The sequence below is a fragment of the Seriola dumerili genome, unplaced genomic scaffold (genome assembly GCF_002260705.1).
Source record: "Seriola dumerili isolate Sdu_G_001 unplaced genomic scaffold, Sdu_1.0 BDQW01000276.1, whole genome shotgun sequence".
In the NCBI taxonomy this organism is placed as follows: Eukaryota; Metazoa; Chordata; class Actinopteri; order Carangiformes; family Carangidae; genus Seriola; species Seriola dumerili.
The window spans coordinates 1,076,536-1,104,392 of NW_019174531.1; the positions used below are offsets into that span (position 1 = coordinate 1,076,536).

General features: G+C 41.1%; 1 protein-coding gene across 1 annotated transcript in view; it reads right to left on the reverse strand.

The window, feature by feature from the left end:
• LOC111230650 (collagen alpha-1(XIV) chain-like) overlaps positions 1-27,857 on the reverse strand; it is a 170,546-nt gene that overhangs the window by 116,459 nt on the left and 26,230 nt on the right. The window contains exons 11-18 of the mRNA XM_022757440.1: positions 27,658-27,784; positions 27,373-27,512; positions 26,012-26,144; positions 25,844-25,888; positions 24,446-24,591; positions 14,221-14,350; positions 8,762-8,884; positions 7,579-7,728 (exon numbers count right to left, since the gene is read on the reverse strand). Coding sequence (XP_022613161.1) covers positions 7,579-7,728; positions 8,762-8,884; positions 14,221-14,350; positions 24,446-24,591; positions 25,844-25,888; positions 26,012-26,144; positions 27,373-27,512; positions 27,658-27,784 — 994 coding nt within the window. The remainder of the gene's footprint in view (positions 1-7,578; positions 7,729-8,761; positions 8,885-14,220; positions 14,351-24,445; positions 24,592-25,843; positions 25,889-26,011; positions 26,145-27,372; positions 27,513-27,657; positions 27,785-27,857) is intronic.

Sequence of the window (27,857 nt, forward strand, 5' to 3'; positions counted from 1 at the left end):
GCGAGGACGCATACCGATTATGCTTGTAAAACAGGCTCAAAAACTTCTCTAATAGGCTCGTTGTGGATAGTTTTGAAACACACACTGTTGAGTTGGATTACAAATACAAAATGATGATTAATGATCGCGGGGAATACTACATGATCTAAAGACAGACTGATCAAGTTTGGGCATCTGACCAAACATTTAAGTGCAAGCTTTTCAGGATCTTTTACTGTTTGTTTTGATTGGTGCTAAAAGAAAAGAACTGATATTCAGTTATGCAGTTATAGAAGTCACAACAGTTTGAAAATGTTTTGCAATAGAGATCCATTTCGCTGTGGCTCTAATTTGTTGTGACGGTCCACGTTGTTTCATCAGTGAAAGGCTGGCAGTGTTTCCAGAGTGTTCTGGGACCGTGCATCAGCTGATATGTATGTGTTATTTAGCAGGGGTATTCTAATTATTCTGCACAGGAAAGGTTTGATTCTTTGAATACTATAATTAGATGATTCCTCTATAATCTCTAATGCAAAACAGGATAATTCACATATTTTCCTCTGTTTTTCTCCCGCAGTAGGACGCATCTTCCTCTAGTAATTTATTTACAGACTGCGTTGACATAAATCTCTCATTTAGCTCTTATTGTGTGTTAAGCCATGGAACCAATACCTCGGAAGCCCTGCTGAAGGAAACTCGATGGGAACTGCAATAATATGTGGCTTTTATTATAGAATAATGATGACAACGCTAGATGTTGCCTTAAGGTAAGGCCTAAAGGTGTGAATAACAGCATTACTATTCCTATTGTGGTGGATGACGGATGTATATAACGTCAGATCTTTACCTTCTAGAGGGTATGACGGAGTGAGAAAGAGTTGGAAGTAAGATCAATCCGAAATCGGGTGGGCCACCACCATCTGTTGTTATGTATATATATGGATATTGGTTGCTGTAAGTGTGTGATGTTTACCACGTGTTCAAACAATGGGAAGAAATACACATTATTTCTGCTGGCGCCGACGAGAGCAGAGATGGCTGCGGAGAATCAGCACCGGGAAAATGACTTTAATAATTGACGAAGGCATGTATATATGTGGAGGTGACTTTGTTGCAGAGCCCCTTTTGACAGCAGGAGCTAGAGAATGAATACATCAAAGTACGTCAAACAGAACAGAATTTTTATAGAGTTTAATTGAGACTCTGAAAGTAATCCAAAGACACGAAGCGCGAAATTTAAGGGTTTCAAGCTGTTTTAAGTTTTTCTTAAAGCCAACAGGGAGTCTATTGTGCAGCAGCTCTGTAGTTTTCCCCCCTCAACGTTTAACATTTCAATACGTAAAGTTTGACATTATAGCTGGACATCCAGCTGTTTGTCGATATAATTTATACATTAGCTAAGGACAGAAATGCTGGGCAATGAATTACACGGAAGTTTGTTCATAATATTAAACATCAATCGGAGAATATTACAATCGAAAAGTTTCACTTATAGGGACAGTACAGGGACACATTCTTGGGTCTGGTTTAATACAGAATACATTATAATGTGTTATTTACATTTAACCTACAACCACCATCTTTCACTAACGTTAAACATTCACTGTCAAGCTATAAACAAATAAACATGTTACCATCAGCGAGAGAGCAACTGAAGTTCTGAGCTTTCTGATATTATTAAGTGTCCAACGACACGATTTCACATTGACTTCTCTAACATTTCCTGATGAAACACAAACCACGGCAACTGGCTTCAACAAAGAGGAACTTCAAATAGAAGTGCTTGTATTTGTTTTGTTTTAACTGTTTCTTCTCACAATCAGAGAACAAGCTGCAGGCACAACCGAAACTTCCAGAGAAACCTGATGAGAAGAAATAAATTCTATTCATCTTTGTTCTATTCTGACATTTTATTCTATTTTCCTTAAGCTTAGAACAGACACAACAAGCTGTCATTACTGTCATTCCCTTACCAAGAACAATTCATCTCTAATACACTTGGCAGCCATTATACCAACCTTTAGGCTTTTTTTTTCCTGTATTTTCTCAACACAGCAAATGTGAATGTCACCCGGGCTGGAGCTTGTAAGCCTTCCTTGTCTGCACAAGCTAAACCTTTTAAGACATCTCAACCGTCTCTGATGGGACTTTACAACAATATCTTTGTCATCGCAGGGCTGTAGGGATTCAGAAAATTGGACACTTCTCTGTGCTGCATTACTGAAAACTCCCACTAATGTAAGCATTGCGAGTATGAAATGAGCCCCCTACCCGTGCAGAAATGCAAGCGTAGAAGAGCGTGATGGAAAAAAATCTGAGGCGGAGAATTACAGCTGCACACACAGCGTTACGATATCCCACTTTATACTTGATGGAGCGCTAGTGATGCGACTGGTCACAGTTAAATAACCTTGGCAGGTCGGGTGAAAATCTACCAGATAATCTAGGAGACCAGGAATGAACATTTGGTGTGTGTGTTGTGGTGTGCATTTTTATTTGCATTTTCATACATGTCCCCTGTGGATAAAGGTCTAGGTGATTCTCATTATCATCAAAGGAGGGAATTCGTTATGCAGCTAACCCGTTATAAACAACAATAAAACACCAACAAAAACACACAGAAGAAAAATGCTTTTTCGTAAAAGGAAACCTCCAACATGTTCCCGGAATTTACTAAAGGGTCAGATTTATTTGATCTCTGTGCGCCAACGGCGACCTGAGCACAAAGACTTACAGCTCATGAAAAGTAGGTAAAAGAAAACCTTCCAACTCTTCTCTGCATGCAGCCACTGAGCCAAGCTGTTGTCATTAAAGTCAGCTGCAAAAGGGATCCTGAAAATATAACATACACAAATTCAAGATGCTTAATTGTAAATGTAGGAGTTGTTAGGAGAGTGATATTTTAGAATGCGTGGATCATGATAAGAACTATAGTTGCGTGTTGTAGCTGGTGTGCACTATGGTTTCCAGCAAGCGAATGCCACTTACATGGATTAGCTGTACATGTGGTTACAAGGAAACTGGCTCACTGGATTTATTCTCAGGATTCTGACGTTACAGGAGATTCAGTCACTGAGTTTTGAAATCAAATTAATGGAAAGGAATTTTGTCTCCTTACTTGTTCAAAAGAAGATCAAGATAAGTACGTAATGTAAGAAAAAAAACAAAAAAATGCTGAAAACGCTACTTACCTTTACACCTGTGGCACATGAGTGGTCGGTGAGTAGAATATAGGTGTTTAAATAAGAAATGGTACGGAAGGTGGAGAAACGTTTCGGCTGTGACGAGCCCCCGCTGCCTGTGCGCTGTATCACTGAGCAGGGACTCGATTACCACTCTTGTAGGCGCCGAGCGTAGCGTCTGACAAATTGTCTTCGCAGTCGGGACGTGTGGACGCTGCCACTGGGCGCACACACTGGTATCTCACCTGATAAGCATTCAGGTGGTTGACTGCACGGTAACTGCAGAGAGACGGGGGGGGGGGGGGGGGGGGGGGGTGGGGGAGCGTTAACTAAGGACGATCACCTTCGGCAACACAGGAGAGAGAAGTTTCGTGCTCAGCGCTTCATGACAAAACAATGATCACCGGCATTCGTAATGTGTAGCTCGTACCTACCTCCATCCCGCTCCTAGAATTGCGTGCTAATGACTGCTAATCACATGTGATGTTTTTGAATTGTCCACATCTCTTCAGTCATCCTTGCTATGTCACAGTCAAGCTCTACATGTTCGCTATATTTAGCGGATTACGCAGGCCACTACAATCCTGAGCGCCATTTCGCACCTTCATATCTCTTAATTTCCTAGCTCTGCACTCCACCTTCTTCCGTAACCTTGTACCTAAAGCCGCTACAATATACATTCGTCCGACAAATCAGCCCGGCTGCTATTATCATAAGAGGCTGTGAATTTGCGGGCGGTGCATTTTCTAAGCGTGACACTGTGCGCCGGTTTGTAGCAGATGCACATAGCCGACACGGCATCGGCCATGTGGTCTTCAAGAGGACACCCGATGGTGCACGTTCTTCATCTCGCTGGATTCCTGTGATTTCGTTACAGATTACAGACGGACAGCGTCATACGCTCGGTCGTCCTCTCGTTATAGCGGGAAATATCTGATTATAGCAGATTGCCACCTTGGTCCTTCTGCCCTTGCTTCGAACCGAGTGCCGGGACTATTATACGACTCACTCTTTAAACAGCACACACACACCACACAACATCCACACCACACACAAACACCATCACCACACACGACCAAACCCAATACCCACACACACTCTCACTGCTCTATAGCACCAATGCGTCGATGTATTGCCACCTCATCATCCTCTCGCGACAAGATCTATTCAGTACCGGCTAATGCCTTCGTCACGGTGAACAACGCTATTCAGAAACTTATTCGGAGTTTCAAAGACATGACTAGCACGCCATGTTTCCCCGGTGATATTCGACATTGGCCTTCTTTTGCTCTTCCCATCTACCCAGCTCTATCTAACACACGTTTTTGATCCTATGTCTCCACTCTCCGTACACATAAACCAGGTCGGACATTCCTCACTTTAGAGCCTACCGTCCATCATTATATCCGCTCTGATTCACTCTATCCTATATTTACTGGCTGTCAACTCCACAACAGCCTTTAACACACTATGTAGTAATACTACATGTGTATTTACCCACACAGCGGGCCGATTAACATACTCTGTTACGTTAAAGTCAAACCAAAATGCTGAATTACGCTCTGATCAGTACTCGTAGGTAACTTCTATGTACGCACTAGGCCATTTCGTTATGATTTCGAAACGAATTCGTCTTGAGAATCTGGCATGCAGCGGACTCCCTCGTACTATCCATCCAGCCCGTATGTAAGCCCTGATCTGAGGTTGCAATCGCCTCGACTCCTATCTGGCTTCGTAGGTTGGTCTGAACAAAACCAAGTTATCAAGATGTGGCTGTGCAAAATTCGACACCTCTCGCCCACAGACTGACATTATTACGTCGCATGCTATGTTATCATTCATCGGCTCAGCTCTGTGACATATACTAGTAACTTGCCTGACGCTGCTTAACGTGCGTGAAAAACATAACGAAAAACACAGGTAGGGAAAACTTTCCTAGATAGCTAAGCCAGAAACTCCCAGTCAACTACCATAGTCCAGCCTGAAACACATATACCAATAAGCAGGCCGAGAAACAGGATTTTTAATTGATTGCTTTTTACTGCGGAAAATGTTCCGCTCCACAAACAACCACAACAGTCCAGTACAGCATTAAAACCCACTGCTGACATGGCACCTATCCACCGGTCGGATCTCACACGTCCACCTCTACCTCCTTACTCCTGAACTTCCTCACTTGGGCAGTGACTCACTTCCAACCCGTCAGGAGCCGTCACAGTAGCGGCTTCCCTTCTGCTTACCAGAGATAGCTTCAGACCTATATATCCATAGAAGTTCGCCACCTCACCTGAAGGTTTGCTCTCCAGTCAGCAAAATGTGATTATATTCTACCACCACCAACAACACAGCAACAACATCCGCAGCTATTTTTGCTTATGCTGGAGTGTCAGTATTCATCCAAATACCCGTGTTTATCCTACCATGTGATGATTAAAGATGACAGAATTTAAATCAAACGATAAGTTGAAAAGGTTTTACAGGAAGGACCTGCTGAAGCTCCAGTCTCCTTTCTGTCTCACAACTTCGATACTTGTGCCTGGCGTGTGACATTGACACATCCAGTCAACTGATTTCTACTGGTCCGCTGGCTTCATTAACATGCCTGCTCGAAGTAATACTATGATATGCTCTGACCACTCCACCTTCACCTCCTGCGAGATCCCACTGGCCTTCATATGATCTTACTCTCTTTTCAAACTCCATTCCATCTCCATACTCATTCATCTTCCTTTCTCCATCTTCTTCAGCTTCCCCCCCCCCCCCCCCCTTCTTCTCTCCTCTTTTTCCTTGCTCCAACCCCCTTAAACTTGTCCTTCAAATCAAGAGCTTAATTGTTATGCAGACGATGGAAAAAGTGGCTCCAACGCAAAGGGACACGCTCCATTTAAAACTACAAGTTAAGGCATTTAGCTGACACTTATTTCGAGAGTTCTTATTCAGAGAGAAATGAGGATGGATGAAAGGGTGGAAGTTCAGTGTCCTGCTCAAGGACACTTGAAAAGGACGCATGTTTTCCGTCGGTCGCTTCGGCCGTCATGGAGATCAAAGCGGAGACCTTTCGGTTTTGAAAAGGGCTGCTTCACCAACAGTCCAGCCTGTGGTGAAGTGGTTAATTATCATGCAGGTGCGAGAAATCCAGGCTCCTACTCAAATGATTGTTCCTGAGAACCACTGACTGATCGAACTGGAGCAGATGCTCAAAGAGCCTCGGGAAGTGTCCACATCACCACTGAGACGACTAAATCTATTGAGTCGACAGTTCATTCCAGGGCTGGGATGTAATTAGGTTAAAAGTGTCGGATGGATATCAAGATATTGACGTCTGGCGGTGTCTGGCTGTGTCTCTGATTAGATTAGAGGAGATCGTTTTATCCACTTGTGTTCAAAGTAGTGCAGCGGACAGAGAAAGAGAGACAACAAGGTATATTAATGATCGGGTTGAGAAAATGCCAACCAAACAACAAAGTTACTGACGAAATGGTCTGAGAGCAGGCATGTTAGTCCAAATCAATACTAGTCTAATGAGAGTTGATTATGATGGAGATGATGAAGAACAATGATCTTGTTTTATCAGTATTTATACTTCTATTTCCTTTAAACAATGGAATATTATGCCAGCGGAGGGACATTAAAATGTTTGTTTTCAAAGAAGTGGCACTGTAAAGCATATTACTCAGGACTGTGACATCAAGTTGAATGAAGATCTTAATGCATGAAGAGATGCAGGCACATGTAAAGTATGTGAGAATGAAACATACTGTAAATATGCTAATGAAAAACACAATCCAATCCATACTATACTACAACTATTCATTTATAACAATAAAAAGAACTGAAGCAGAATTGCAGCGTTGAGGAGGCAGCGACTGAGTCGATTAACGAGTGGTTCTGGTGAAGACAGCCACAACCGTACTGTAATAAGTTGTAGTAGTATTCCTTGACTAGTGTCAAGGAATTAACATCTAACTGGTGGGAAAACATTTTTTTTTTTTTTTTTTTTTTTTTTAAAAGAAAGTTTGCAGTTGCAACCCAAATTTCTCAGGTGGCACCGTCACTGAGGTCCAGTGAAAAATAATCTTGCAGGGAAATCAGTGAAAATCAGAATGGGCAACAAAAAGAAAGAAGAGGTGAAAAGATGATGATTGTACAAATGATAAGTGACATTATTTATAGTTCATATTAATGTTTGGTCTGTGTAATTAAGTCATTAAACTGTGGTGAAGCAATATTATACATTATATTTTTCTATTGCATTTGTAAATGTGTTAGATTTGGTTTAATATCATTTCTAAGTTTTGTCTGCAGTCCATTTTATTGTTGAATATATTTAGGGTAAAAAATAAATAAATCTATCAGGAGACTCAAATCACCACAAAGAAGCTGCGACATCACATTTGAGTAACAGTGATGGACTTACGGGTCTTGGCCCTCCCTGACAGGGCTTCGCTGGATCCAGTGGTGTAGGAGGCGATGACCTTGACGCTGTACTCCGTCCCACTCAGCAGGTTGACGATCAGCATGGTGTTCACGTCCTCCCCCACGAAGGTCTCCAGAGCTGGCCCGGGGGCTGCGGAGGGGGCGGGATAATTAAGACAACACGTCAAGGAGGATCGAATGGTGAGTGAATGGAAGGAGCGGGTTCAGAGATAATCACTCACTTCAGTCCAGTTAGTGGGAGAGTATGGAAAATGAAACTTGTGATTGAAGGTGTAAAGGTGACGCCGGCAGAGAGAAGACAGAAACAAGTGGTGGAAAAGCACAAAAATATGACAGAGTGCGAAGAGAAAATGTGTCTTTTAGTTGTATCCTGGTGGTTTCATGAGAAGAGAATTTCATCTTCAGGTTTGTAATTTGTGTTCAGATTCATTAATATTATGTGTAAGTTAGCTCGTAGTTTTCTTTAAAATTGATTGCACACCGATCCTTTTTCAGAAACATACTAATATAGACAAACGGAAACTGTTCATGTACTCTCTCAATAGCAAGTATATGTATGCCTGTATATCCAATGCTTTTTCTTGTTTGTTTCCTTGAAAGAGGTTTCTACTGCTCACCGCTGCACTCCTATAAAACGATTCATGATGGACAGTTTAAGACTTTAATATCTGCAGGTATTAAAGTCTTCAGGCCCGGTGACGATGGTTACCGGCCTGTTCGTCAAACACTTCAGAGGAATTATTTGTTACAGATATTCATGATGATCTCGTTGCTCCTGTAACCTTTCCTCTAGCACCACCACTTTTCTACATCATTTGCAGAATATCCTCTGGGGAACATGAATCTAAACTCACTGGTGAAACACTTTTAGGCACTTCTGGTAGCAATAGGTAAATCCTTGATATAACAATGTTCCGTCCAACATATACCGTATACATAATCGAGTGTGATGTACACTATATGTTCTAGATGTCTCTGAGGGATTATAGCTTTTTAGTCTTGTTCAAGTAGAAGTTTTTCAGATGCCGACAATTAAATTTCAGGTTATAACAGTTTCCTACAAGTACAGACGGTGTTGGAACCAATTTAAATGCCCTGTGTGTATTTTAATACGACAGGTACAGTTTCTGTGCAGGAGCATGCATCATGTGTGTGTAAATTACCAGATAGAGGCTGGTAGACGACTCTGTAGCCCATGGTGGGTGAAGGTGGAACGTCCCAGCTGATCCTGAAGCGGTTATACCATTCCTCTGACACTCGCAGGTTCTTAGGAGCTGAGAGAGGAACTGAGGAGGGATGGGGAGACAGAAAAGACAGATTTTATGTTTCTATCAAATTGTTGCTTAAATTTTAACTGAATCTCTGAAATGTTGGCAAAATAAAATGTCAATCAGGGCACATTTTATACATTCATACATTTATGTGAAAACACAGTATATTAAAAGAGGAAGTGAAAAGATAACATAGGCAAGCGTTTGTGTTTTTTAATGAATTAATGTGGCTCTTTTGATGTAGGAGTACCCTGTAGTGTTTTTATCAGCTGCTATGGTGATAAGCACAAGGGCCTCCGTCTGGACTCAAACCAGTGACAGGAAGAAAAAAAGATGAAAAGATGAAAGGGAGACACAGCGAGACACACAGTAAAGTTGACAGAAAAATCATTAATAAAAAGAGAAAAGAGAACGAAACAGGGAGGGGATGGGAGATGGGGGGGGGGTAGAAAAATTTTAAATGAAATGAGAGAGCAAAGGTGAAGAAAATACAGAAAACAAACGGTAATGAGTAAGATAAAGAGGAAATAAACAATAAACCAAAATCATAGTTATAAAGGAAATCAACTAAATATATGTATTAATAAAATACTTTCTAAAAATGTAATTTCCAGCATGTCAGAGTGATTATAAAGTGCTTTCATAATGGAAACTGTCATCACACAGCAGAGAGAGAAGAGTGCAGGGAGAAACTGAAAAGAAACCAAAAAACCAAGTTGGCAAGAGGAAGATAATGAGTAAGAGTCACAGAAGGATAAAAGTTTGATAACACTTAATACAATTTCAACAGTTAGCACAGTAAAAAAAAATGTAAAGTCCCTCTGCTGGTACAAAGTTTGCAGCTGAATTAGTCTGTCAGACAGATATTAAGACTTATCATTAGGATGACAACTGGGACAGAAGTTTGGAAAACAGAATTAATGGCAGGATGGTATTAAAGTTCTCCTCTGGCATCGACTGAACCCCAAAAACACTCATCTCTGTTGCTCAGCATTACATATTTACAACTTTATTCCATGGCCTTAAGATGGTTTGGATGTAACTCCACGCCTTTGCCTCATTTAGTACTGCTTGTTTTCTGTGTTACAAGCAACTATACGCCGCACAACGTCAAGTGTTAACATAAGAGTAATTCAGGTATATGTGTCTAAACCGGAAACCGACTACGAAGACGAAGAAAAGCAAATTGTACGAGGTTGCCCACAAGTCATTGTATCAGAATGGGAATGGATTTCATGTATCGCTCTCTACATTGTTAGAAATGTAACAGTAATAGATAAGATGAAGGTTCGGCTTCACTGCGAAGCTGAACAACTAGCCCCAACATTATCCAAAAACAGCTAATGTTGCAGATTTCAGACAAACATTTGTCCCGATCACCAGCTCTGACTTAGCTACCTTAGCTTATGGAATGCTGATAATTTGCTACACCTGGCTTCGCGCTATTCTGAAACGATATGGAAACTCCTAGCCCACAAGTTGATGGGATTAGTTTCGGAGGCATGTGAAGTACGAAGCCCAGGATGTAAAAAAAACACTATGTGGACATGTTAACAAGGTTAATGTTGAAGGGGGTCTTTAAATTGTTTGAGGGATGTGTGATTTTGAACCCATCTGTGCGCTCACATACATTTCTAACCTCTCCACAGTCCATTTTGTTCCTCCTGAACCGTGATTTATTCAAATCCTCTCAGGATCCCTTTGGTTAATGGGAAACTTGAGACTTTTTCAGGTCCAAATCCCAGCATTTAAAATGCTAAAAACCTCCCATCCCATTCTCTCTGTGTTCCATCATTCCTCCCTGAGTATCAGTCCTCACCATTTACGAGCTGAAACCTCCAGATTATACCGGCTCTTCAGCCTCATTTTCCCTCTTCATCTTCCACAGCGCTTCACTATTAAAAAGCCAATCATCTGCTCTGCATTCAGTCATACATCCCCCCTCCTCAGTGTGGACTGCACCCTCATATGTTCAAATCCCCACCTTATACCCTCCTCTTCTGTTGTGTCCTCACTGGTGCTGACAAAATTACCATCATCCTCTGAGCTCTTTCTGCCATTCCTCCCTCTATGTCTTCACCCTTCAGGCCGAACGGTAATGAGAAACCGGTGATTTAATGAAACCCTCTCGACCGGGGAACTTTTTTTTGGGAACTTGGATAATAATTGTGCATGTAGACTCAGTTTTGGTTGCTATAGGCCATAGCAGGTATGGGTCAGTCTTCACAGTTGTTCAGATGCAATGGAAATGCAAACATAATGTAGATGTGGTGAAGCACCATTGAGTTCCCAAGCTGGTTTCTGATTTTTAGCTCGCCATGCAAAATCTGGAATTTTTTTTTTTTTTTATACGCTGGTGGTTGTAATCTTTTCAGGACAAATGAAAAATGTCACCATGTGCTGCAGTCAGAGTGCAAACATTACTGAAGTGGAGTAGTAAAATGTCCTACTGTTGTTACTAGTAAGAACATAAAGTCCAGATATCACTATCACTATATGACAGGTTTGCTGTTGTCAATTATTTCATTTTCATGCAACTAGAATATTTCAGGAATAAAAGAAAATAAGAAACCACTTTTTGTTTGAGTGACTTTGTTGGTTCTATGTCTAATTCTATTTTGTATGTTTACTTATTTCACCTCTAATCCCCTATCAGCTTCTGTGAGTTCCCTCCTTTATCTCCCTCAGCGACTTCAACATCCCTCATACTTTCAAAACGTAGTCTTCTGTCAGAATAATAATAATTTTTCTTTCCTTGTCCCAATACCAAAATCATTAAAAAAGACACTGATTTATTTGAGTAAATTCTCCTCCTATGCAGGTAGGTTGGAAAACTCTCCATCTTCCCTTCCACTGTAACTTCACCTCTTTTTCAGGAACCAGCTGAGCCCTCACAGATTCATATCTCCTCCAAACATCTGTTTTTTTTCTGTCACACCCGTCAGACATCAGCTCATAAATTCAAATGTCCAGTTTGCACTGACTTTTGTGTCACATTATCCATGTTTTTTTTTCCTCTTTCCTCTTTACATTCTCTCCCACACCTCTCTCTGTGATCATCCCATCCCTCAGTGGATCAAATCCTCAAATTATTCTGCCTCTTCTGTCACATTATCTATTTTCAGTTTGAGGCTAAAAACCCAATCATCCCCTCTGCATTCCCTGTCATGCCTCCCTCAGCGTTCACCCCATCCCTCATAGGTTCAAATCCCCAGATTACACCGGCTCCCTTTGTCACATCATCTATCTTCACTCTAAAAAACCCAATCATACCCCTCTCTGCATTCCCTGTCGCTTCTCCCTGGGCGATCATCTCATCCCTCACTCGCTAACAGGAACCATTCATCATTACTGGTTGTCGGAGACCCCATCGTTTAAAAAGCAGAGAATGTCGTTAGTGCCTGCTAATGTGTGTAATGCGCTGCACAGGGAGGCATGATGGGACAGAGTGGTAAGATGAATGTCTTGAATTTAGTGTTTCCTCCTCCATGAAAGCCGAGTATTTGTTCTGTAATGCACTTGGCAGCAGAGAAAATCATTAGCCTCTGCTGGTGCATTCACACAGCGTTCAGTCACGTTTTGACAAAAGAGGAAAGAATGCTTCCCACATATTTCTGTCTTCAGCTCCACAGTGAAGAAAATGAATGTTGTACACTGAGCTATCAAGACAGCTTGCTATCTCTTTTTCCTCCCCTGAAATCGTCTGGAGTGTAATCAGCAGGAAGCACCTGAACCTTCTTCACTAAGAACATTTGCTTGTGTTTAAATACCTTTACCAGTTAATGGAGGTGCTGCTGAAATATAACAAGACCTTACTGAGGGGAATAGTCATTGCAATTATCAGCTACATTACAATAGATATTCCAGTCAAACTAATGCTTTGAACCGAAAGCACAGCTCCAATATTCCCAACAGTCTCTGCATGAATAACATTCCCAATGCAATTAAGTGGCTAAAACATTCATCATCTCGCTTTAATCTAAAAATATCTTTACACAGACAATGTTTATTTTAAAGACTAATTAACTTCACTGTGGTCTGATATTACCAGGTTCCCCCGTGTACTTCATGACAGAAAGGAATCCTTTTCATTTATGTTGGCGTTAAGACAGGTAACGCCCCCCCCCCAGTCCATCTCCATTCCCCCTCTGGCAACAGTCTTGCAACATTTTGTTCAGCAGACGCAGCGTGCTAAAGATGATGAATAGCTAACAAGTTTCTGTTCCGCTTAAATTGCAGTGTTGTTGTTGCTGCTGTTTTTCAGAGTAATGAGAGTTCAGTTTCAGTTCCACTTCCTGTACAGTTACAGGATTGAGTCTTCCTCTTAGGGGCACGGCAGAGGTTAGTGTTTCACATGCTTGCACAAACACACCTTACACGTGTACTGTAGCTGTGTACCAGCGCACTGTTATATGGGCATTTGAATCAGCGACCTCCCAACCTACCTAATGCTGTTCCTTAGATTCCCAAAAGTTTTACGAGTTAATGAAGCCGTTCCATCCTGTTTCCCCATTTAAAGACCCAGTCCCGAGAAACACATCTACGTAGAACATGTTTATGCTATCATTCATTTTTAGTCTTCAAACAACTTACCAACTCTTTATCCCTCCTTTCTACAGTTTATACTCTCTATTCATACTTGTAATATGAAATGATTATTTCAGTCTCATCATCATAACTTGAAAGGAGACATGGTTTTTTATGGAAATTGCAAAGGCGAGAACAAGCGAGGGGAAAAAAAAAAAAGATAATTAGAGAAGAAAAATATTAAAAGCTGATAGTGAGAGAGAAATAATAAGTACAGGAGAGATATGTAATAAAAAACATCCCAAGAAAAATAAATATTATTACTCTATATCATTACATTATTACTAGTTCTTTCCCTTTTTCTTCCATCTCTTTCCTGTCATTTTTCCCTCATTTCTTCCTGACAGCAACTTCTCTGCAAAAAAAAAAAAAACCCTTAATACCTTGCTCTGTGTGTCTACAGCTGTACTGGAGATCAGAGCGACAAGATGTCAGAGTGTTGGCAGGGTCAGGAGGTCTGCGCTCTGATCCACAGCAGCTTCTCATCTCTGCTCTTAAATCACAGCGTCAGATCTGCTGGGATTATTTGTCCAAATGACTCCTGGAGTTCGCCAGGAGCCAAAACATGATGTTTTTCCTCCAGAGAGTCTTCTAAAATAAACCATCTTTTGTTTGTTTGTTTGTCTGTTTGTGTTTTTATTTTTACTTCACTGTGTTATTTTGTGTTATAAATGATTTCTGCATGAAAAATGAAAGCAAAGAAATTGAACCGGCTAAATTAAAAGACCAGTGGTCAAAACACATTAAACACGAATATGACTCACGTGTCCGTCCCATTCGTGCTGCTGTTGGTCCGTTTCCATCGGGGTAAACGGGAGTGATGCTAACTTTGTACTCGGTGTCGGACAGAAGAGGCTGCAGAACCAGGCTGCTCTGCCCAGTGGGCACCGTCCTCTGGAAGCAGAAACGAGCTGAAGTTAAATTCATCATCCAAGTGACAGAAAACCAACTGTTTGCAAATAACGGCACAAATGCAGTGACTTTGATTGGGTCAGAAAGGCAAACTGAGCAACAGCGGTCTCTTTAACGTGTTCCTTAAAAGGCGTTATGTGGTATTCCGCCTCCCAAAGTTCACCTGTCAATCAAACGTGTTTTAAATATTTTTACTGGGAAGCAAAAAACAAATCCAGAACGGGTATTACAAATTGCGCAAAACAAGGCTCCCTTGGGTTTTTCCATCTGTGCATATGACAAAATAACGGTGAGAACATTAAGAACATTATTACAGGACGGACAAAAAAAAAAAAAACTTGAGAGCAATAATGTAGAGACAAAAGACAGAACTTAATAAAAAGAAAAAGAGAAAAGAAAAACAACCACAAGCAGACAAAACATAAGCATCTATAGCAAATAATAATAATAATAATAACAACAACAACAATAATAATAGTAATAATAATAAAACAAACAAACAAACCCACCCGCCCTCCCGGCTCTGAGGTATGCTACCTAGTAGTGATATATGTTAAAGCTGCCCGAGTGACAAATAATTTACTTTCCTTTCAAAAAGGTGATCATTGGTCCCCAAATCTTCCTATATTCCTCCAATCTGTCTGTTAGGACATATCTGATTTTCTCTGGGTGAAGGGTATCTGTTAGTATCGTTATCTAGTGGCTGAAAGATGGGAGTTCCTTCCCTTTCCAATGCTGCAGAATCAGTTTCTTAGCACAGAGAAGACCATAAGACAGTAAGCAGTATTGAGCTTTTGAGAGGTTTTTTGAAGTTTCTGAAACGCCAAATAAGATGATGACAGGATCAGGCTTCATTTGCACTTTCAAGATTTTTGTAAAAAAAGGAAAAAAATCTCCAACCAGAATCCCTGTAACCTTGGACACAATACAAAACTGTGCAGTGGGTCGGCTTCTGCATAGTTGCATTTATCCCAGATAGGTGACAGATCTTGGTAGATTTTGCTCAGTTTCACCTTTGAATAATGTAATCTGTGAGTAATTTTAAACTGTATTAGATGGTGTCTTGCATTAAGAGAACACTGGTTTACAAATTGCAGTGCCCTCTCCCAGACTTCTCCGTTATCTCCAACCCCAGCTCCTCCTCCCACTTCCTTTTAATTGGTCCTGTATTCACTTGATCGTGATCGCCTCTCAATTCTCCTCAGACGGTCCAAACTGACGCTCCACATAGCGGCGGGACTCCTCTGGGTTTGTGAAGAACATCTCCGATCCGTTATGTGACACCCGTAGTTTGGCTGGGTACAAAAGTCCAAATATGACCCCAGGTCTGTCACGCAGCAGCTTTCTAACCGGGGTGAAGGCAGCGCGGCGTTTAACTACTTCTGGCGGGAGATCCCTGAAGATCTGGATCCGTTGCCCTTGGAATGTTCTGAGCTGCCTCTCCAGTGAGGCTGTCTGAGTCAGTTCCTGGGTTGTCATTCGGGCCTACTCCGTCGTCTGCATTCGGCTTCCATTTAAGTTTTTTCGGCATTTTCCCACCTGTTTACACTTTATTGGAGTTCGTAATAACTTTTTATCTTCTTCGGTGGCAGAAACTTTACGTTGGTTTTGTAAAAAATTAAGTTTTAAAATGAAATTTGGCAGAGCTACAAGGGAGTGCGTCCTACTCGCTCATCCTTCGACAGCCCCCCCCCCTGTCAATCAAGCATGTGGACGGCACTTTGACATTAAAGTCCTGTCACGGATGTTATGTTCATGATGCTAAAGCTCTTTTTTTCCAGCCGTGGTGGTTGACGTGCCAACCACCCAGGTCTTCTTTTTTTTGTTTGTTAGGGTTTGTTAGGAAGACAAAGCACATCACTTCACAGGTGAGAGCCAGAAAGAATCAATGCGGAAACTTAGGGATGTGAAAACTGTTTAGATCATTATTTTCATTTTTTTTATTTCAGTGGGTTTTTTTTCCTTTTTTTTTTACTGGGTTCTCATTACTTTAATTAATGTTACACTGCACACATGCTGTGAGATCAAACAATGTAAGGTGATGTGCTGATGGCAGATGTTGTAACAGCAGGACAGTCTGACTGTAGGCTCCACACTCTGCAGGGGAGCACATGCTGACAGCTTTAATAGGGACCTCCATTGACTTAAAGTTTGTTCTGAAAAAGAGTTTTATTTTCCAGGTGTTTCGTCAGTGTTTGAGCCTGGACTTGCAAAGGTCAATGCAAATGCAATCAAACAGTCGTGTCCCTGCACCAATGGAAAGGACCTGGAAGTGATTCTTCTTTAATATCAATTTATGACATGCCAGTACTTCCTCTCAGACTAACTCTTGAATGAACTGAGAAAGTAAATTAAGTTTTCATAAGTACCAAGTACCAAAAAAAAAAAAAAGAAAAAAAAAAAAAAACCCCATCAGCCTTTTAATAGAGGTGGAGGAGTGAGTGTAGCTCCAGTGATGCTTTGAGGCTTTCAGGTGCTGCTGAGGTTAATTGTGTGCAGGTTTCCTCCTCACCTGTCTGTGAACTTTGTAGCCTTTTATTAAAACTGGCCCCTAAATGACTCATCCGTCCAGGTGAACCGGAGCTAATCTGCTTCTTAACCCTGCTCGGTACGTTTCTCTCTCTTTTCTCTGCTTCCAACTCTTCTTCTTCTTCTTCTGCTCCTCCCTCTACCTTTCTCACTCCCTGCTCCTCGCTCTAAATCTGTTATTTCAAAGTTCTAATTATCTATCGATTCATATTATCATTTCTTGTGTTGTGACAGTCATTTTTGACTAGATTAAATGATTGAGAAACAGTTGAGAAAAAATAAAACAGATGACGATCTCTGCTTTTGGCTAATATAATATTCATCTATCAGTTAAACACATTTCCAAACATGTCAGTGTTCAGTGGTATCACACCTATGACTGCTGCCTGATACTGGTTTTACCCCTCAGTGAACAGCGCTGTTGCTTCGCTCTGAGTAGGAGAAACATTTCAATATGTTAAAGGTTGAGTTCTGTGTGCGCATGTAGACAACCTGAGTCCTTTCATTCCTCTGTCTCTCTCTAAAACACTCTTTGTATCTGCCTGTCTACTGTCTGTTTGTCTGTCAGGCCCGTTCTGCATTCTGAGCATGTACAGTCTAGCCTGACTCCATCACCCCCCCCCCCCCCCCCAAAAAAAAAAAAAAATCACTCTCTCAGACGTGTCAGTCAGACAAACACTGCGGGCCTTGACAAATCAATTTCAGCCCAGTCTGATGAAAAAGGCAGCAAGTCTCTAAACTGTCACCAAGCCACACTGTTTGAAGAAACCAGCCCCAACTACACTCATTTTTTCTTTACTCCACCACTTTGTAAATGCAAACATGGTTTCATAAAGTATTTATGAGATTGAGAAACCCAATCTAGTTTTGACAGTGGCTTTGCACAGGCCCAGAATATTAAGTTTGATTCACCTGAGCTACAAGGCTTGAAAGCAAACTGCACGGAGAACAGTCAAGTGCACAGGTGAAGGGAGTCAACTCGACTTTACTAGTAAGCAAAATGACAATACATCTGCCAGACTGACAGTACTGCAGTCCAACAAAAACTCTTCAAGGATTTGAAGAAAAAAGAAAATAAATGAACTGGATGTTCTAAATAATTTAAAAACACATTTTTAAAAAAAATTAAAGAATCCAGAGCATGAAATGTACCTCACATGACTCTGTGTCAATGGCAATACAAAGTCCAAGAGATCCAGGTCCAGGTGGAACTCCATCCCACCCCTACTTAAGACCTGGGGCTTCATTTATAATCATTATATACACTAAAAATGAGGCTTGAAATGTGTGTATGCTACTTCCCATAGAAAAAATGAGAACAATCTTCACAGACGCAAGTCTGCATGAACCTGTACAGAAACTCTGACAAATACAAAGAAACACTTTGGAGAGAGGGAAAACTGGCGACGCAGATGGCGAGGTCATGAATTGAAGCCAGACTTTATAATGATCATACACGCATTTCATTTCACTTTATATAAAACTACGATATAATATATTCACTTAACACGAACACACAGGTCAGCAGTCTGTGTCTGTGTCTCTCTATTTTTAAAGATATCAGCCAATCAAAAATAACCACCATTTAGATCTGTGACTGATGGCTGAAACATTACTTACAGTCCACTCTGGAGCTGACTGTGCTGCCTCCATCAACTGCTGGCTCAGCACCACGCTCCCAGACCTAAACAGCACAGAGCAGCTGGTTGTGCCCCATGATGCCCGCATCCCCTCACAGTCAGTTGTGTAGCACATCATAGCGCAGCTGATGCCGGGCCGTGTCAGGTCAGGAGGCTGCTTCTCCAAAGACTGGCTCGCCTGTCTACGATATTCGCCCTGAATATTCTCATTCCATTTCCTATCATCCACCTTTGATTATTAATTAGGCCTGGAAATATCAGAGGGTGAATGAAAGAACCCTACACATCTGAAGAACAGTGCACTGGTAGATTTAAACAAAGTCTTCACCGAGGGGCGATTTAAATTAGTTTTTTGGTGCAAAATGGCCTCAGTGAACACATGGCTTGTTGTTGCCAAATGTTGAGTGGGTGGTCTCATCAGACATGAACTTCATGACGAACTTTGATCGGTCAGATGTGTTGAAATGCGGGTGTTTACAGCTGCTGCAGCCACTCAAACGCTCTTCTGTTTGTAACCAGGACCTTGTGTGTATCAACAGGTTTTTAGCACCATTCATGCTTAACAGTGGGAGCGTGGCGAGCAGAATGCGGCGATGCTAACTCAACGAGGACAACGAGACGCATCCAAGTGGAACTTTTTTTTACATGTCTGAACCATCTATACATGTAGTCAAGAGTCAAGGCACAATGAGTCAGCATCTATGGTAAACCATTCAAAACTTGAAGACCTCTGCAGGTACACACAACGCCAACAACTACCATCTACTCCACATGTACGACCACCTGATGTGACTGAAGTTCCGTAGCTTGGTTCGATGCTGATAACGAAAAGGCTGGAACATGCGGTACAAACCTCCACAAAGCTAGTAAGTGAGACATTTGAGCTGCGATCACACAACATTCAAGATGTTCATAAAAACCTTTTCTGTTTGTTTGGTATTAGATGAATTTAGTGCAAAGAAACTGTTCATTTCAGTTTGTTTCTTTTAATTAACTCACTAAGAGTCTCACCAACACACACTCAAAATTCATCAATGAACTTCCCATCCACACTCAGACGGTGGATGGTCTGACGGATGACAAAAAGAACTCAAAACGTTCAGATAGGAGTTGGATTCTTTGGCAGGGAGTATTAGCTACAGAGAATCTGTGACGGATGGGAAACCATGACGACTAAAACTTTTTAATCCTCCCTTGACTACGTTTCTGACCTGCTGCAACAACATTTCGTTGGAGACAATAACAGCAAAAACTCTGTTTACACACAGTGGAATTACACTTGATGCCCAGCAGCTTTGGTTTATTGGAAACTGAACGAGGCAGCACAGGGAAATAACAGAGCTTCACTGAGTTCTGAACCACAGCTTTCCGTGCACAGATGGCTGCACAGTCGAGTCGCCCCACGGCTATGATGTAGATACCAACATCTGGTAAAACGGTGGCACAATCATCTGAATCGACATTAACTTATATATTTATAAGCTTGCAGAGGGCTGAGTGTTAAGGAAATATGAACTCAGTGACAATAGGTTGGTGCTATAAGTCGTGTGCTCTAAAACTGCTTGCATCCTTTTAACAGCTGCGACAGTGTGTGGCCGGGTGTTGTTTTCACCTTGTGAGTCTGTGTGTGTGTGTGTGCGTCATCACGGCTAAATGTGATCGTGGAGACGCCTACTGTGTCAGAAACGAACAGAAAGGTGGTTTTGAGGACTTTGGCAGGCAGGTAGATAGGTGTCCGTGTGTCTGTCTATCTCTATCACCACTGGCCAGAAGAAGAACTTCAGCTTTCCAACACTCGGGCCTGACATAATACCACCTTACATTTGTTAAGCTGTTCTGGCAAACTTTTAGCAAACACTTGCTAATTTAATTTAGACATCGGAGGGGGCTGGCACCTCACTCCAGCAGTTTCATATGACTCTTCTTCTATGACTTACGACTTGCCTGCCTAGTTTTAGAGAAAACTGCAGAGTAAAACTCGGCCAGAAACTACAGAGTGGCAAGTGAATCCACAACATCACCACAAGTCTTTTCAAGGCAGGAGGTAACCCTGGGTTAGAATCAGGGGTGGGGTTACGGGACTTAGGAAATCGTGCTATCACGTGATAGGTAGCTGAAAAGGAAAAATTAAGGGAAGAGAGTGAAGAATGAAGAAGAAAGATAAAGAGAAGCAAAGGAGGAAAGAGAAGGAAGACAAGTGAAGAAAATAAGAGGAGGAAGACTGGAGGAGAAGAAGTTCATTCTTATTATCTTTAACTTCCTAAGAGTAAAAAGAGTGACAAGAATTACCATGGTCAAAATATATGAAACTGGAACTTTCCCCATTTTCATTTCATTGGATATCTTAATGACGGGCTGGAAATATCCGTCAGTTTTCCTTTCAGAAATCTGGTCACCTTCAGCAGCACCAGTGTTGTGTGGCAGTGATGGGAATTTAAATGGAAACACTCTTTTGAGTTTTTCAGGTAAATTTGAGTCGAGAGTTCAACAAAACTATGTGGAACAGCTGGTCGTCACAAATCAGGAAGTTTTCGGGGATAAAAGCAGTGAAGCGAGAACACATCACAAAGTATTGTGACAATAACAATTCTCAGTCCCCCAGACTGCTCCATCAGAGGAAGAGAGAGGCAGTCACAAACGTATAAAAACACAAAACACTCCAATGGAAAAGTTTTTAGGCTTTGGAGAACTTCAAGCAACCGCAGTAGTTACATTTTCGCTTAAATTAGACCGACAAATTCAAATTGTTCTCCCCTCACTGAAAGCAGGCAAGAGCAGATGATTTGTCCCACGTCAGTCCACCTGTGTATCTGCCCATCACAGACTAGTATGGATTTAACAAGACACTGGGGAATTTTTTTGCATCATATCCAATTACTGGGTTTAAAAAGTGAGTACAGACACAGCTCGTGATGATGTAACACGTTTGTCATTGTCAAGGACTTTATGATTCATGGGGGATATGTATACTGTTACTGTTCTTTGCTCTAGAGGTCAAAAGGTCACAAAGAAGCCAACAGAATCAGAGGGTGGTTGTGGCGTCTTGTTGAAGATTTGATTTATTATGTCAGGCACCTTTTTCCTGTGTGTTTTTATGAAGCCGAGTGGTTTTTAATCATGTTTGAAAAGCACTTTGCATGTAACTGCTGCATTGGATCTGCAATTTAATTAAATTTTTTATGATTCGGTTACAACTACAGAGCCAAGTCGCCATCCATAATTCTGTACAGGTTATTAGCCGTTTAAGACCAGATTCCATCAGTGAAGATGAAGTGGGATAACTGCCATCCACAAATCAATCGCATGTAAATTAGTTATTTTCCTTCTTTCTTTTTTTTTTTTTATTTTGTTTTAATGGCTGCTGTCCTTCCTGTGGCAGCCAAAAACTACAGAGTGAAACTTGCTTTGAATGAAGCAGAAGAGGAAGCCTGCCAGTTTTTTTTTTTTTTTTTTTTTCCCCAGCTGATAGACATCTAAATGGTCGCAATTGAGTGCAGCACTTGGTGATTCATAACCTGACCGGATTGCCAAACAGAGCTCACAGCTGTTCGCACTTTGATAAGAGATCTCATTTAACAAGCCGTCGGTGGAGCAGCTGGCAGCTCTTTATTGTCAGGATGAAAAAGGCTGACGTGGGACCGGTGGCCAGAGTCGGCCGCAGAGACACGGCGGCTTCCACTGTGGTGACACCACGAACACGCACACGCACACGCACGCACGCACGCACACACACACACGCACGCACGCACACAACAACGCGCCTGTCGACTCGAACTGCCTAAAATATGGGAGATTTGGAGATATTTGACACTTGTTAACGTGACAAATGATACACACCCCACTATGGAGCTGTGTCACAAAAAACAGACACAAAAAGGATGTATCTTTAAGTCATATATTTACTTTACTGACGCCACAGAGGTATTGATTACTACAAGAAGGAAATTAAAGAATCGTCAACAAATTTAGCATCAGAGCATGAGCAGAGAAAAATATCCAAACGAAGATGTGTATACAGTATAAATAGATATAGATATAGATAGTGTGTGTATTTTTATTTACTGCCACAAATTTAAGAGTTTCAAGACAGTTTCAGAACCAGTTTAGAGTCAGAGCAGGAACTTATCATGTAAAGTAATTGCAGCCATCTTGTATTTTTTATTTTTTATTTTTTTTAAAGTTACAAAATCACAATAGAGATAACAGGTTTTTGATGGAGATAAGGCTGGGGTTTTATAGGTCCCTGTTATATAAGCTGCTGATATAATTGACATCATTAACAACCCTGATAAAAGGTAACAGAATGGGTTCACTTTACAAGTTCAGCATAACAGTGAACTGAGGAACGCAACTTTCATTTAGGCACTTCAGACACGTCACGTCGTCCTATATCTATTTAGTATGTTAATGTTTACCAGTCAGGCATGTTCACACACAGAAATGTATGCACACAAACACAGCCAAAGTAAATGTCAAGCATACAGAAACTGCATGTTTTTGCATCAGTGTTTGTTTTCAGTAAAAGTCTCTGTCTCTTTACGTCTCTCTCCCTCTGTCTGTCTGCTGTGGCTCATTAGTGAGAAGAACTACCATTCGGTCTTTCTCTCTCTCTCTCTCTCCCTCTCTCTGTTTCTCCGTCTCTCTCTCTCGTGAAACTAACTCTTTGAAGATCTCTGCCCCTGTTCTCATCATCATTATCCTCCTCTCCCTCTCTCTCTTCCTTTCGACTCGACTCTGAAGGCCTGCCATCAACTTCAACAACTTAGTCTTTCTCTCCCTCCCTCTCTCTCTCTCTCTCCATGGGGAACTTTAAATCTGAAAGCCTGCCATCATCTTCATCAATAATCTCCCTCCCTCTGTTGAAGACTGACACTTCGAAGGTTTGGCTTTTTTTCAAATCAACATCTACCTCCCTTTGTTCACTCCCCAAACACCTCATCTACCTCTACAAGTCTTTTACTGTCCAGTAACAGTCTACTCCAGACTTTCCATTGGCTACAGTTACGACACAATCACCTCTATTAAATCCTTATCTCCCCATTAAGTATCAAACATTCACTGTGGGTTCAAATGGATTCCAAAGCAGGAACAATGGATTAAAATTGTGATCCAGAGACCAAGACAAAAAAGCGTGTAAACATCTATGGGAAGCTCTCGAAGCACTCCTTCGTCTACTTGTCTTCCATATATTCAGTTCATGTTCCAAACATGAAAACTGAAACTGCTGTGAATCCACGCTGCTGCCCCTCGAGAAGAGAAACAGGCTACAAAACTTTTCAAAGCCTCGTTTAAAGCCTCAAATGGAGGATTTCATAGTCAAAAATAGAAAATAGTAACATTTACATATAGGTTCTGGGAGGCAACTTCAACCATTTGCATATATAGGTGGGCGGCTTGAATGGCATTTAATAATGATCAAGTTCATTAATGATTTGTCAAATCTGTGAGGTCACAGTGATCTTGACCTTTGACCACCAGAACCTAATCAGTTCATCCTTGAGTCCAAGTAAAATTGGTGCCAAATTCCATCAAGGCGACATAATGCCTCCAGCCCTGTGTATCGCCGGTGTGGAGGTATAAAACCCTAATGAGCATGTCCCTGATCAGCTGTGTTCACACGCATCCCCGACACAGAATTATCATCAAGCTGCCTATTCAATAAAAGTTATAAAACCATTGGTCTGATGGCCTGAAATGAATTGTACTGTATAAGAAAATCAAATAAAGATGTACACAATCCACATCATTGATTCCTCTAAGCTTAAACACCGGAGCAAAAAGGATGAAGAAAAGATATAAAGCTTAATAAATCTTGAATGCCACTAATGTCGGTGCCACTTTTAATCCAAATGTCGCTCAGACTGAAGATATAAATGTGACTCACACACACTCTCTGTCTCCGTCTTACCGTCTCCTCTGCTCGGTCTCCCCTGGCGCTGATGTAGTTCAGTCGATAATGTCGGACGTTTCTGAAGTCGACAGCCTGCCAGGACACCCGCATACTGAAGGTGGTTTCCTCATCAATCCTCATGTTCCTCACCCCGTAACGAGGAGCTGGAGGATAAGAGAGAGAGTCGAAATTATACCGCAGGTCAAACATCAACTCACTGAAGCACAAAACTGTCACAGTAACACGTAATTCAACTCATATCAGAATAAACAAGAAATCATTCTCTTGTCATCACTTTGGCATTTAATTTGCTCAGGTTTTCAAATTTGTGTCTTTTCAATATGAAAACTTTCCCTTTGAAAATATCTCCGACAACCTTCATGACGGATGATGCATCTTTCACCTGAATATGTGCCGAAAAAATTACAAACAACTGCAGCGAACTTGTCGATCAGATATTTGCTACGTGATATTTTCTTGAACCCCGATTCTTCCTTTGCAAAATGTAGAAGTTATACAAGGTTTAAAAGATGCTTTAATCATTTATAAAAACAGTTTTACACTGTTAGATAATGTCAATTATATAATCTATTTGATTGTTCTTGCACTTCATTAAACTTATACTTATTCTGTCTTCTGTTGATTATGAATAATCAATTTATTGATCCGATACTGTGTAACCAGAACAGTTTATTAGGAACACCTAGTTAAGATTAATGCACCTAATGTCATTAATGCAACACAGTTTCATCAAAAACTGAACATTATATCCTTCATGCACGAGACTTTATTGCAGGACTGTTGTATTAGACTAGATTAGCTTTAGCTGGGTGTACCTTATTAATTGAACGGAACAATTATTTACCACGGCTGAATAAAGAACCAGGCCTCTATTTTGAATTTACCCATTTTGATAAATATATTTAACAAAATCTCGGTCCCACCTGTTTTCTTTCTTTTCATATATTAACAATTTGTTCAGTTACTTTTTGTCGTAACGTCCTGCCCACATTTAAAACAGCTCTAATGGCTGAGACTGACTGCAGAAATGACAGGTCAGCACACGTGTCACAAAACAATGAGGACTTGCAATTTTGCCTGTAAGATCGTTGCTATTATCCATGAAGGATGACACTGATTTGGACTGCGCTAAATGCACTTCCACAAATTACACCTTTTTTTTTTTTTTAATGAACCACACTGGACTAAGTGTGGATTCCAGATACCGGAGAACACAGACATAGTTCAGATGGAGCATCATTGAAAGGGACAGTAGGAAGCAGTGTCAGGATGAACTGATAGATGAAGGAAGGTGGTCAAGGTCAAAGTGGAGGAAGAGGTGAAGGAAGGTGGAGAGGAAGGAGGGGAGGAGAAATGAACATATTTTAACCACAACAGCTGCAATGAAATATTTACCTGCTGTGGTGGTGGTTGTCGTAGCAACAGTGGTTGTTCTTTCAACTGAAAATTAAATGAAAAATATTTAAATGACCTGCTTGATGAGACAATTTCAGTCTGGAAAAATGATGCCTTTCTCTGATAAAAACAGAAAACCCGATTAAATGTGAAGAACATCTCATTTACCGGTGGACTCTATGAGGATGACCTCATCGCTCTCCACCTCATTTCCATAGGTGGCAGCCAGGAGGACTTCGTACTCTGTGTTGGGGCTGAGTCCTTTTATCAGGTAGCTGTTAACATCCCCATTCACCATCGCCTGAAACAAAAGGGGAAAAAGTGTGTTGTGATGGACAGATGTTCAGCTGCTACAGACTAATGAAAAGTCAGAGACGTAGAAACATCAGATGCATACAGATGGTGTAAAACCAACATGATAACTGAACCATTTTCTACATCACAGCAAGAAATATATGATTTTAGTTTTACATTAACATATTTTCAGGAAAATACGTCTTTATTTTCATCGTTACATCGCTGCATGAAGACGATCTCAGCAGACAGAAAGATCAAAATACAGACAAAACCTGGCAAATAAATGAAAGGCCAACAGGTGAAGAGACTGATAACGGGTGTCTTGTTGTTAGGATTAACATCTCTGAGATTATCTCCCAGAGAGAGACTCATTAGTGAAACAGAGGCAGACTGGAGAGAGAGTTGACTTTTATCTCCCCATCTTCACCTCTCCTTCATTTTATATCTTAATTGAATCATTTGATTCTAGTTTATCAGATCTGAGATGAAATATAAGTAAGAAAGACAAAAGACAGAGACAACAAACAATAATACACGTTTGTGTTGCCATATTTGTGAGGGACCTTCACTGGTTTCGGTTATTGTTGTCACATTTAGACATAGGATAAAAAGAGGAAGCAAAAACAATGATAAACATCTTAATTCTTTCATGTAATGAAAGATATGCCAGAAAAAAGAAAAAGGAAATCATCATTAACTAAATCAAATGATACTAAGTCTGAGGCGACGGTGCTGGAAAACACTGAACTGCTCACTTCAAATCATTGTCAGAGTGAAGGAGTTCAAGTACCTCAGGATCAAAAAGAGACATTGTACAGAAAGCTGCTTCTGAATGAGAAGCTCTCGATTTAGCAGAAAACCTACACTTCAAGCCTCTCGACTGGCCATGAAAGAAAGAGACAGCTAATACAAGTGAGACACAAGGAGTTTATTAGCTGAGTGTAGCCTGGAGCCATTGCAACCTGGACAGGTGTAACTGAAAGGTAATTAACAGATGGATAGCTGGGTCTCACAATACTGACATAACCTGATGATGTTATTCTTTATAGTTTGTTTAATGTTGTTAACAGTGAGGGAAGAGCTGGTTTTCCTCAGCTAATTCTAGTACAATAAACTGAACAAACATATTCTGCTTTATGTGTTTCATTATATTTCTTATCAATCTTTAAACTTTTAGAGACTCTCCTCCTTCCACTCTGTGAAGATACATATGGAAACACATGAACACGCACCTCCTCGCTGTCTCCTCCATCAGTGGGTGTCCAGGTGAGTCGGTACAGCACCACATCAGAGGCCGGGTGTTGCCATGACACCCTGAAGCTGTCTGTAGAGATGTCACTGCTCCTCAGATCCAGCGGGTCTGGGACAGTCTCTGCACACACAAATACACACTTGTGGTTATGGTAACAACAGACTGCAGAACTTATGTAGTATCCTGCTATACCTGATAGATATTTAATTAACCTCTATGAATTTTACATTACGCCTGTTTACTACTTATGTTGATTAGTTCCTACTTGTAGTGAAGCTGTCAGTCACAGCCTCAGCTTGTCCTTCATCATAGATGGCAAAAACACCAACTGTGTACTCTGTCAGGGAGGTCAGGTTTCTTAGCAACCAGGTGGTCACACGGCCAACATCCACCTGTAAACAAAGGACCACACAACGGTCACATGTATTCCAGCTTTTTGACTTTTCCCTCAGTAATTCGCTCTGT